Source organism: Mesoplodon mirus, assembly GCF_964341445.2.
Source record: "Mesoplodon mirus genome assembly, chromosome: 15".
Classification (NCBI taxonomy): Eukaryota; Metazoa; Chordata; class Mammalia; order Artiodactyla; family Ziphiidae; genus Mesoplodon; species Mesoplodon mirus.
In genome coordinates, this window is record NC_138991.1 from 3,717,605 (window position 1) to 3,730,332 (window position 12,728).

At 54.0% G+C, this 12,728-nt stretch overlaps 1 protein-coding gene across 1 annotated transcript in view; it reads right to left on the minus strand.

The window, feature by feature from the left end:
* Nucleotides 1-12,728, minus strand: part of PHACTR3 (phosphatase and actin regulator 3) — a gene marked incomplete at its 5' end in the record, with an annotated part of 221,935 nt that overhangs the window by 90,529 nt on the left and 118,678 nt on the right. Inside the window, one exon of the mRNA XM_082643370.1 lies at nt 3,383-3,544. Coding sequence (XP_082499496.1) covers nt 3,383-3,544 — 162 coding nt within the window. The remainder of the gene's footprint in view (nt 1-3,382; nt 3,545-12,728) is intronic.

Consider the following 12,728-nt stretch of genomic DNA (forward strand, 5'->3'; position numbering starts at 1 on the left):
AGCCTGTGCTCCACAGCAAGAGAAGCTGCGGCAATGAGAAGACCACGTACGGCAATGAAGAGTAGCCCCCGCTCACTGCAACTAGAGAAAGACCATGTGCAGACAATGAAGACCCAATGCAGCCAATAAATAAATAATGTTCCTTTAAAATAAAAAGAAAGAAATAGTAGCTTTAAAAAAAAAAAAAAAAAAAAGAATGTGCCAATCGAACAGGAAGGAGGCTGCCAGGCCCCGATCCCCCTCCACCGAGCCCAACGTGCGGAAGGAACCTCGTCAATTCCTCCTTTGGAACAGCCCTTCCGGCCCCCTCATCCCAGGGCAAACCCTCCAGCGACTGGCCCCCTGCCCCTGCCTTTCCCCTCCCAGGGGCCGGTCTCACTCTGCTCTCCTTCTTCTCCCTAACTGTCCAGAAAACGATTTGCCTGCAGTAGAATCCAATTTCCAAACACGAACCCATGTCACCCCTCAGACCCTCTCTTTAAAAGATATGGACAAAGTACCGGCTATAAGCCTGGATCACAAAGGGCCCTGGGTCACCCACACGTATGAATGCCCTGCCCCATGTGGGAACGAAACAGCTGCTCGAGTAGCAGAGCTTAAAGTCTAGTGGCCAATGACAAACAGGCAATGACCATGAAGTTATTTATTAAAAAATATTCACTGAGCACCTACTGTGTGCCAGGCACAGGGGAGCAAGGCAGGCATGGACTCTGCCTGAGAGCCAGAGCTTTGGGACAGATGACAAACATCTGGGTGAGTGGCATCGACCAGAACCAGAGGGCACAGGGGCAGGGTGTCTGGGGAAACCCGGCTGCTTCCCTGAGGGTGTTTACGCTGAGGGATGAATACAGAAAACCCAAACGTACCAGGGAAAAGACATCTGGGGGCAAAGGGAACATAATTTCCTTTCTGAGTCCACTTTCCAATCCAATTTCCAGGTGCCAGCAGTGTGGATAAAACTGAGAAACGCAACTCTGGCTTTGGGAGGTGCAAGCAAAGAGGCTGCCGCCCAGTCCAAAAACAAGAAGTGAGCAGGACGAGGGTGAAGATCTCCAGACGGAGGGACCCCGCTGTCTGACCAGTGCTGGGTGGCAGCATTGGTGGCATCCTGCTCAGATGCACTGACTTGTGAGTCCTCCCAATGTCCTGAAGAGGCAGTTGGCAGGGGCTGCTGTCTGCAACTCAGGACACCTGTCCCCACGGCCCAAGCCACCCGACCCCCTCCCAGAGCAGGTACGGGCTCAGATGCCACTTCCCAGACTTCAGGCTTCCGAGAGCCACCTTCATGGTGTCACCCAGTCCCCACTCTGCCCAAACCGCTATCTGTATTGTTTTTTTTTTTTCCTCTCTCTAAATCATCTTTATTTTTACTTCATCTCATCCTAACCAAGGATGCCTGTGAAAACAGGGATTGGATAGGCTGAAATAAATAACATCCCACACTTTGGGGGCAAAGAATGGTTTAGCATAAATAAATGAAATGCAGAGCTGTCTGCAGAATTCCAAATGCTTGATAAAGGGCCCAACGGGGATGCCTGCCCGAAGGCAGGGATGCTGCAGGTCTTAACCTGGAGACCCTCAGTCCCCCGGCAGGGCCCACACAGCATCCTGAAAAACTCACAGGTTGCTCCCCGCAGCCCAGTGCCAAGTGGGCCAGAGACACAGGGTCCCGAGAGCACGCAGCTCACCCTCCAACCCCACGGCCCAGAGAGCATCAGGGGCTCCCCAAGGTCACAGAGGTCACCCTGCTCTGGCCCCCTAAGCCTTTCACTGATGCCCAGGCGAGGCTTTCCCAACTCGGTGCGTTTGCACAGCTGTTCCCCCAGCTGCGATGCTCTTCCTTGCTTTCCTCCAGGGGGCCGATGACATCTCAGCTCAGTGTCACCTCCTCACCTGGGTCTTCTCAGGCCACTCAGCCCAGGGCAACGCCCAGCCCCACCTCCTCCTCAGCCCCGCCAAGGTCGTGACTGTCACACGTGCTTGTCTGTCGCCTGACCCCCCAGTTGGCGGAAAGCTCTAAGCGGGCAGGGTCTGGGTCTCCCTGTCTACTTTGTGCCTGGCACACAGGAGCCACACAAGGTTCGTCGAATATCGACGTTTGTTCTGCTTTCATCCTTGACGAGGAGAATCTGTCCATCAACCTCTTGGGTAGTTAAAAAAATAAGTTTGTAAATTGCGTAAAAAGTGTGGGTGGAAGTACCCCCTGCTGCTGTTAGGAATCCCCCCGGCCCCCGCCACTGGCTTTGCCTCTGCCATCCTCTGAGCCCGGGAGTCTGCGCCACTTCAAGGCTGGGACCACAGGGACCGCCAGAGGGGACAGCCCAAGACGGGCACTTACCAGGCGGGTCCCCGAGGCCCAGGACTAACTCCGCACGGGCAGCTCCCTCGCTAACTGTCTCCAGCAGCAGCTAACGGGCCTGCGGGAGCCGAGATGCTGTGTCCCCTGGGGTCTGCCTCTCAGGGCACCGACCTCCGCTTCACCGAGGGCACCCTGTCGCCCAGGAACCAGACCCGAGCCCGGCTGCCAGGGCTCCAACCCCAAGCCCACAACCCGCTGCTGCCTGGCCCTGGGAGCGGCTGCCCATCTGATCCTGCTTCCCGTCCCTGACACGGGCAGGAGCGCTGTGATACGGGGGCTTCTGAGCATTTAGTCGTTAGAAACGCGCTGTGTCGCTTTTACTCTTATGGCCACTTGTGTTGTCGTCACCACGTGCATCCCCTGGGTCAGTCTCATGGCCAGAGCTCCTGGCTTGGACTTCGAGGGGGCGGGGGCAGCGGTCCAGCCTCTCGTAACCCAGCTTCCCACAGAGCTGAAGGTGAGTGAGGGGAGCTCTGGGGTCCTTTAGTGGGAGGAGGGCATCCGGACGGGGCTGCCCAGGTAGGAGAAGCCTCTTCAGGAGGAGCTTAGGAGCCGGTGAGCGTTGGTATCGAGGCCAAACTGAGGCCCCGGCCCTCTGAGTGAATCCCCCGGGGGCTCTTGGGGACGGTGGGACCCAGGCCCCGGGGTTGTCAAAGTGAGGGTCCAGGTGCAGGAGGGCTGGGTGCTCCCCACTCCGGTGTAGTCAGGGAGGAGAGATGGTTACAAGCCAGGCCTCAGCTCCAGCCTGGCCTTGCACCGACCTTGAGTCTGCATTTTTAACTAGGTCGAGGGTGACGTGTGTGCCCCTTAGGGGCTGGGCGTGAGTGGGCTTTGGGTGGGACCTGGAGCTGCCTCCCCGCCCCCGCCAGGGACCTGGAAGGGCCGGTGGAGAGAGGGGACCCGCCGGAGGTTGACCAGCTCCCGGCCCGGCCGTCAGAGGCCACAGAGCAGTCTGCCCCTCCCAACACCAGCAACAGAAAGCGCGGTGACGGTGACGCCAGGCCCCCTCTCCCTGGTGCTCACCGGACGTCGTCTGCTTCAATTTTTCATTTTTCTTTTTCCTCCATTTCCAGGGTTTGAAGATTCTGCCCAGGGTGGCCAGTTTGCTGTTTCTCCTCACGGGGGGAGTTCGAATCCCTGAGAGAAGATATTCAGAGCGCACCGCGGGGGTTTGGTCCATCTCATCTGGAAGGCGAAAACCCAGCGAGGGGGTCAGTGATGACCACGCCCACACAACAGCCTGGGGGGCCCAAGGTGACTCCCCTCCTCCCTGGGGCCACCAGTGATCCTCCAAAGCCTGGGGCTCAAGACGGTGGGCCAGGCCATGGAGACGGGGCTTGTTCCATCATGTACCAGCCCATGTTCAGTTGGGTTAATTCACCTCATGCTGCCTGTGAGAAGAGGCAGTGTATCCAGAACCAAGAAGCCCTAGAGAGACCCAAAGATGCAGGAAGAGCAGGGCTGGAGTGACCGAGGACCAGGCCAGGGGAGGCCACCAGCAGTCGGAGGGGCCAGGACCTGGGACGGGCCGGTCATCAAAAGACCCAGCCCAACGCCCCATGGGACGGCATCCCAGGGACAGGCAGCCCCAGCCGGCAGCCTCCAGAACAACCCCTGAGGTTTGACTTCCAGAGGCCTGTGCCTGTCAGCAGCACAAGCCACTCAGCCCCTCTGAGCCTCAGTTCCTACATCTGGAAAATAAAGTTAATCATCAGCCCTGATACCTAGGGTTGAGAAGAAAATTCTGTGTGACCATACGGTGGCCATGACGTCTGGAAACATAGGTAAACACACATAATACACAGTTTATTGATAGCATGTTACAATCCATGTGAAGTAATATTATCTATGCTTTGAAACTGTCTACCCACTCTCATTAACATGCTGTGCCAGCACGAGTGACTTTCAGTAGAAATTTTCATAATAATTTTTTTTTTTTTTTTTTTTTTTTGCAGTACGCGGGCCTCTCACTGTTGTGGCCTCTCCCGTTGCGGAGCACAGGCTCCGGATGCGCAGGCTCAGCGGCCATGGCTCACGGGCCCAGCCGCTCCGCGGCATGTGGGATCTTCCCGGACCGGGGCACGAACCCGTGTCCCCTGCATGGGCGGGCGGACTCTCAACCACTGCACCACCAGGGAAGCCCCTCATAATAATTTACATTGTATAAGTAATACAATAATTACTATGGAGCAAAAGTTAGTCACTACTTGTTCTGGGCCGAGTGCTATCATATTTTACCCCCATAGTAAATCTATGAGGTGGAGACTGTTATTATATTCATTTTACACATGGGTACACTGAGGCTCGGAGCCACAAGCCATTCTGTTAACTGTCAGAGCAAGGGGATGATGGCCTCGGGCAGCCTGACTCCAGAGGCCCCTCTCGTATCTCTAAGCTGCTTCTAGGGTGACGATATAACTTTATCACCCAAAGCAGGACACACATGGATGGAACACAACGGGAGGCATAAACCAAGACCGTCCCAGCCAACCACTCTCTCCAGCTGTTTTTTTTTTTCCATGCAGCATGCAGGATCTTAGTTCCCCAACCAGGGATCGAACCCACGACCCCTGCCGTGGAAGCTCAGAGTCTTAACCACTGGACCGCCAGGGAAGTCCCTGTCTCCAGCTGTTATTTAATTGAGTGTTAAGTGTACACCAAAGGCTGGGTCCGCAGGGGGTCCACAAAGAAACTTCGTGTGGACAGACAGCCCAGGGGTCTCGTTTGAGGACTTCTCCCTGCAGACTTAGCAAACCAGCCAGGCTCCTAAGCCAATGACATTCTCCACCTTGTGTTCAGCTATAACCCCAGTGCCCGGTGCCTAGTAAGGGCCCAGGAAGTTCGGGTGGGGTAGTAAGTGAGCCAGGGCAGTCTAAGGACCGGTCATGACCCCCAGTGCCACACTCCAGGCGTGCAGGGTGCAGATGGTCCTTCTCTCCTCAAGAGGCAGTTTATTCCATGTTATTATCCTCTCCTTTCCTTCCTCCGCCCACGGATACCAGATGGGAGTGGAATGGCCGGTGCCATGTGGCCCCAGAAAAGCTGACTGTCCTGGAGGCATTTTTGGCACAAAGGAGAAAGAAATGGCTTGGTCTCCCCAAGCTTCCAGGCTGGTTTGAAGATAAAGACGAAGATCCCCAGAGATGCGCACGTGGATGAGGAAGAATTGTCATCGCTTTATTTATATCTCATCTCACTCCACAAAGGATGGGCAGCCGTTATCAGAAACACACACCCAACAAGACAAATGAGCGTCCGAGGAAATTCAGAGGAAGGGGAGTCTGGACAGAGCCACCGCATCAGGGGTTCGAGACACCACGTGTGGCTCTGAGCTTCCTGGCAGCCAAAGCAAAAAGGAGCAGCACACAGAATAAACTACAAATCAGACCCCGAACCTCACGCCATCTGCCACCTGTATCACTGTGACTTTCGTCCAGGCCACCAGCATCTCTACCCCAGATGCTCACACAAGCCTTCTAACTGGTGTCCCCGTGAACCCCTCTAGATATAAGTCTGATCATATCGCTTTCCTGCTTACTCCCTGTGGCCTCCCTTCTCATTTAGGACAAAATTGCCAAGGCTGTAAAAGTCTCTGAAATCTGCTCCCAAGCCCCACCCACCTCACCCCTGCCCACTGGCCCCCTGTTCCATTTCATCAGCAGCATTATTGTGCATTAGCATCTATGGCATGTTATGGAAACCAGAATGTCATAACTGTTAGGATGCACGTGCCAGAAGCAGGGGTCCGGGCTCACACCCCCGCTCTGTCACTCACTGCCCGGGGCTGAAGTGTTGACACCACTGTCCTCCTCCCTCCCTGCATTTTCACCTTTGCCCCGGCCTTGCTGGGGGAATGGGGGGGACAGGGGACTTCCCAAGTCCTTGCCTGGGGGCTCGCCATGTGGCTTGCTTGAACCGATGGGAGGTGGGCAGAAGGGACATTGTGGCCCCCTCCTCATCACCCCTTCCCCCCTCCCTCCACCATCACTATTTTATTTATTTATTTTTTTGCGGTACGCGGGCCTCTCACTGTTGTGGCCTCTCCCGTTGCGGAGCACAGGCTCCGGACGTGCAGGCTCAGCGGCCATGGCTCACGGGCCCAGTCACTCCACAGCATGTGGGATCTTCCCGGACCGGGGCACGAACCCGTGTCCCCTGCATCGGCAGGTGGACTCTCAACCACTGCGCCACCAGGGAAGCCCCCACCATCACTAGTTTAATACATTGCCTCCCTGCTCCCTCCCCACGGTGGCTGGAGCAGGTACTGTGGTTCCCACCTCACTTCTGACACACTCGGGTCCTCACCACACAGCCCAGGGCACGGGCAGGGCATGCTGACCACTGAAGAGACGGCACACCACTCTCCCCTTGAGAATGCATTCACTCATCCATTCACTCGTTCATTCATCTATTCAACAAAAACTTATTGACACCAGCCACGTGCGGAACTGCACCAGGAGGAGAACGCGCAGAGGTGAACAGAAGGAATCCCTGCCTCTGTGGGGCTTCTAGTGGCCAGCGGGAGACGGACAACGGGAGGGGGGATATTAAGAAACCAAGCCTGCTCGCCCCATAGCTAGTTCCCTGCTGCCTTCCTCTCCTTATCTTTCCCCATCACATTCATCACCTGGTGTGTGTGTGTATGTCTGCGTGCGCACACACAGACATGCACACACACAGACCCACACGCAGATGCACAGTTATTTGTTTGCCTTTTGCTCAGTCACCTCCCTAATTTGAGAGCAGGGTCTGCCTTTGATGGTTGGTTTGCAGCTGAATCCCTGGCGCCCAGAACACATAACATAGGAACCCATGTGGTGAAGGAGATCCTTCCAGACATGAGGACGGATGGACAGAACCCAGCACCTGCTCAGGGAGCCGGGGGAGACGCGGGGGCTGACTGGCAACGGAGGGTTATGAAAGGCTGCTGTGAGCGGGATTACGGAGCAGAAGCCCGGGTGAAAGGGAGCCAGCAGTGTAGATGGGCGCGGGGGGCAGGGAAGAGGGTCCCAGGCAGAGAAAGAGCGAGGTCGAGGGCTTGGAGGAAGAACGCAGGGTACGAGGGCCATGGATGCAGCTGGGGAGGCACGCAGGGGCTTGAACCTGAGTCAAACTTCAGCAGGAGCGACTGGGTCTCTTCAGCTCAAACGACCTGATTTGTTCATTTACCAAATATCCAGTGTGCGCGACCAGGAAGACGCCTTAGTCTGAGCGACTCCCCAGGGGCCTGCTGTCACGGGGGGAGCAAAGGTGGGGACAGGCTCCAGGGGTCTGAAGCCTGCAGCTCCAGCACCCTCTCCCCCCGCCTGGCCCCCGGCGGTGCAGGCCCAGGGCCAGGCGGGGTGAGGGCTCCTGAGGGCTGTCACTCATAACCCAAGGCCAGCCATTTCAGAAGAGATGCTCCGTCCAGTGAAGGAATCACTTACAAGCCACCCAAGGGCACGAATGGGTCACCGACGGTGTGCATGGGGGTCCAAGTGAGCAGAGGGGGGCGGGCCCTCCTGGGTACCGTGTGGCCCAGTCACACTGGAGGGTGGGAGTGACTGTAGGCAGGCGTGTGTCTAGCAGAGAGGGTGTGTGCACATGTGCACGCGTGTGCCTATATGGGAGGGCGTGCGTGCACCTGTACGTGTGTGTCACACAGACCGAAGGGAGGCTGGGGGGACTGCCACCACCCTCTATCCCCAGCCCTTGAATTCGCTCACTGTCCCTGGAGTTGCCCGGGAACCTCCTTCCCGCATCAGGGAGGACTCCCAGATTCAACACATTAGCAGACCCCTGCAGCCTCTGAGGAGCACGTGGTGCTAAGTTCCAGGGGCACCTCTGCCACCTGTGAAGCATTAGCAGGTAATTAATGAAAAATGTTTCCCCACATCTGCTGGGAAAGTACAACATGCAGCTGCAGGGCAGGCAGGAGGCCGCCCAGGCTCCCAAACGACGGATGGGCCAGGCGCCCCGCCCTGGGGCCGAAGGTGCCGGCTCCAGCCCCTCCCATCGCTGGTCCCTTCCACAACTCAAGCCCTCTCCCGGTCCCCTCTGAGGTTAACGGCAGTCAGGGCCCTTGTCCTCCAGGACCCCCTGCCACCACCCCATCAACGGATCCCACAAACCTACAAGTCAGGCACTTCTAGAACAAGGCAGTGAAGGACACCAATGCCATGGCCGAGGTCACTGACTTATGGACTAATTCCATGCCTGGCTCAGGGCCAACTCCTTTATTCCTAATATTCCCTTCCATCCTAGCTCTGATCACCCTCAGATATCATCCTGGGATCTGTTATTTATTGTTATCATCTATTTTTCCCACTGGAACAAATGTTAAGCCTTATGAGAACAGGCACTGTGGCCATCTTGCTCGTCATGGGTCCCTGGCATCTCTACTGGCGCCTGGCACCCAGGAAGTGCTCTAATAAACACTTGCCTGACCTGTGAATCTGGGATGCAGAGCTGCCAGTGCCGGAGCCAGGATGTGGTCCCCGTCCATCTGACTCCACAGTCCTCGCCTTAGGGATGTCTGGCATTTCTGCTTCATCATCTTCTATCCCCTGACCTGGCCCTGTCTCCTTCCACTTCACCAGGTCACCTTCCCCAAAACACAGTGGAAGGGAAGCTCCGCTCCCCGATTACCAGGTGCCACATGCTGAGCGGCTGGCCTCATAGGGAAGACAGGCACCATCCGTATCAGACAATATTGGAACAGGACCTTTTGCTTGTTTGTTTCACTCATTCATTCACAAATTCATTCATCAAGCATCCGCTGAGGCCTGCTGTGTGCCAGGGCTGCTCTGAGCTTGAGACAGTGCAGTAAACGCAAACTGACACGCTGTCTTGCTCTGCATGAAGCTCGCCTGCTTACAGACAGTGAGACGACTTCAGAATGTGATACGAGCTTTGGCAGTGGGGATGTGGGTCAACAGAGCGTGGCCTGTATTTCTTCGGTGAGTCCTTCCCTGCCCCCAGAGAATCCATCTGGCAATACGTAGTGACCAGCTTCTTTAAACAAAGCACTATGCCAGGTATGAGGTAGACTAAAGAGGTGCTGGACACCCCCCGCCCTACTGGGCTCACTGACCACGGAGAAAATCAAGGTGCATGGAATCACCAGGAAGAACCAGGATGGAGGATTACAACTGCAGGGGAAGTAACTCTTCTTGCCTGGAGCGGGCAAACCCTGAGAAGGCTACTGCGGGTGGGGGTGATTTTGGAGTTGGGCCTTGGAGGTTGACTAGGAATTGAATACAAGGTGCAAACCCATAAAAGCATGATCGTACATGGTGTTTGGAAGATACCGGTAATGCAGCGGAGCAAGATCTGACACCGCCAGTCAGAGGTTCAGAGCCCCGTAAAATCTCCATGTATAAAACTGGGATCCACAGAGAGATACCAGCTTTCTATGGTGCCAGCTAATGACCAACACACACACACACATAAAAACAAAATTATCATCATTATCATCACCACCGACTATCAGTAATAGGAAAAGATCATCTCAAAGTAAGAAAGGAATCTTTATGATTGATATATCAATAAATATATTGATAAACGACAAAATAGCAAGGCTGTGTTGTCCTTAGCGTTCCTAATTTGCTGGCATGGGTCTGTGTACTTGAACCTGAGAACGCTTAGGCTGGAGCTCTCTTGGTTTCTGGATGGAGGGGATGGACAGCAGTCTGGGGATCAGCCAAGAAGAGCTGTATGTGGCCATGATAGGAGCCTTGAGGGCAGGGAATCACTGAGGGATCTGGTACAAGATCAGCCCTGCAGAGAATGTCAGTGTGGGCGGCAGCTTCAGGGAACAAAGCAGAAGGCCGGGAGGCCCAATGAGAAGGGACAGGCAGGGCGAGAGCAGTGGGACAGCAGAGAAGGGAGAGAGCAATCCAGAGATGTTGCTGAGGGAGAGTCCTCACCAGAGCTGGAAGGGAAACCAATGTGGGCCAGTAACACAGACAGGAGAATCAAGGAAACCAAGGTTTGTTCTGTCGCCACTGTCACCAGCAACAGCAGCATCTGTTGGACACTTATTGTGTGACAAGCTGTGTCCTGAGCACCTGACATGAATCAGCTCATTCCTTCCCATCAAGACCCAAAAACGCAGGTCGTTATCTTCATCACTCTCATTATGATGAGGAAAATGGAAGCAGAGATGGGAAACAGTTTTCCCAGGTCACGTGGCTGAAGTGACACAGTGGGCTTGGAAATCAGGACATCTGCTCCAAAAGCCCTTGTCCTAACCCCAATGTTAGACTACTCAGAGCAGATAATAACAGCGCTGTTATCTGGGATACGGGGTGAGGGAGGAGAGAAGATCATTAAAGCCACGTATACTAACATCACGGCATTTAGGGTCAAAAGACCAGTGGCTTGTGGCCAGGCTGCAAGAGATGTGGCCTGATGGCCGCTGTCCTCTAAGAAAGTGCTGGGTGTTTTAACAGACCCACCACCTGGATGGGTCCAAACCTCCAAAACCAAATTTACAAAATGGATTTGAAGTCTCCCAGACGTAAAAGTATTTTTGGTTCGACCCTCTCCACTCCGAATGGAAAATTCTGGAGAAATGACTGAAGCACAGGATAGGTGGGGAGCACTGGTCCATATGCAGAACTAGGGCCACAGGTGAACAGCTTCCAGGAAGGGGGGTGGCAGGGGACGCAGGGCTTAGCAAGACGGGAGAACTTATTTAAAGGGGGAAAGGATTCCTAAAGGTCTGTGGCTCTATTCCCAGCAACTCTGCGGAGTTTTCCCTACAGCTCTGCGAACATATGCATCAGAACCTGTGAACGCTGACAGCCCCTTGGGATGGAAAAACTGCTGCCTTTCCAGTTTGGAGGAAACAGAGACCCCACAGCAGGCTCTTCCTCCTTCTCAGGTGCCCAGGACAGTGCCGGGGACAGGAGTGAATGAATGAAGGAATCAAAGAGATTGATCCTGTGATACAAAAACTGAAGATGAATCAAAACGCGGATCAATGGTAATTAACAAAGAGCTGAGCCACCTCTGTGCCCCCTGCCGGCGGGGGATAACTATAATTCCTAAGCAACTTCCTGGCCCCACGCTGCCCCGTCACTTCTCCCAGCCACCCCCTACGCAGACAGCATCTCCTTTCTCTCCCTTCCCCATTAGTGGAGGTGCTAAGGAACATACAGAAGGAAATTCAAGAGCCTGGCTGAGCTTCAGAGTGAATAACAGCTCCTGGAATACTGTGAATCGAACAGTAGGAGTATGTTCTCGTAGGAGAACATTCCTTTGAATGCTCGCAGGGAGGCCACCAAATTCTTCTGGGTGTTCAATCCAAAGAAACAATCCCGGGAGGCGGGGATTACATTTTCAGCTCCATTTTACATTTAGGAAGTGGAGGCTATGGGGGGCCCACGTGGAAAGTCATACAGCTGGGAAGTGGTAGGTCTGGCATTGGAGCCCAAGTTCTCCGACCTGAAGTTCCCCATCTGGGCATGACACCAGTGTTTCCCAAAGCATGTCCCGTGGAACCCTAGCATGGGCGATGCTTTGTGAATGAAGACACTTGGGAAAACACTGCCTACACTAAAAGGCTTCTCTGAAGAGCACCAGCATATATTTTCATAGTAAAGACTCTGAGAAGTCCTGCAGTAAGCAACCCCGTTCAGCGGCTTGGCCAGCTTTGCCTAAACAGATGGGTCAGCCAAACCGCATTTACATCTTGCTGCCCAGACAGCAATAACCACACAAAAGCTGTCAAATGGAGTTTGAGCAATAAACCTGAGATTAAGCGCTTTGAATGTAGTCCTGCTAAGTGGTGCTAATGACTATTTATTTTTGGAATTTAACACTCTTTTCCCCAGTATCTGTATTCCAAGGGTACCAGGATTCTCTAAGATCTTAGCAGAGGTTGGGTCTCAAAATGTCCCAAGTCTCTAAGCCTCTTCCAGCTGTCTAAGGTCTCCTACACAGAAATGATGCTGAAATTAACTCTAGATAAATGGGCATCATTTATGCCTCTGACACCAGTGGAAAAATCAAGACATTATTAAAGTGGCTTCTTTTTTCCCTCATATGTATCGTGGAAAAAACAGCACATCTAACTAGAAAGCCCATCTGTTTAGTATCAACCCCATAATTCTGCCAATGGTGGCGGGTGTCTGCCAGACATATGGCCAATTCTCCAAGTGAAATCAGCTCAAATCTGTAAATCAAGTGGATCCAAAAAGGCTGCACAGAGCTTAGAACCAGGAGTTGAAACATGAAGATGACAGGGTAAGGGAAGGAAAAAGGAAGGATCTGGAAAGTCGGCTTTGTTGTCATTGGGTTTGGTAGGATGCTCTATATCTGCACACAAGCAAACGTTCATAAAAATTATTTTGCAAGAAGCCCAAAGACTTTGCAAAGACTAAAA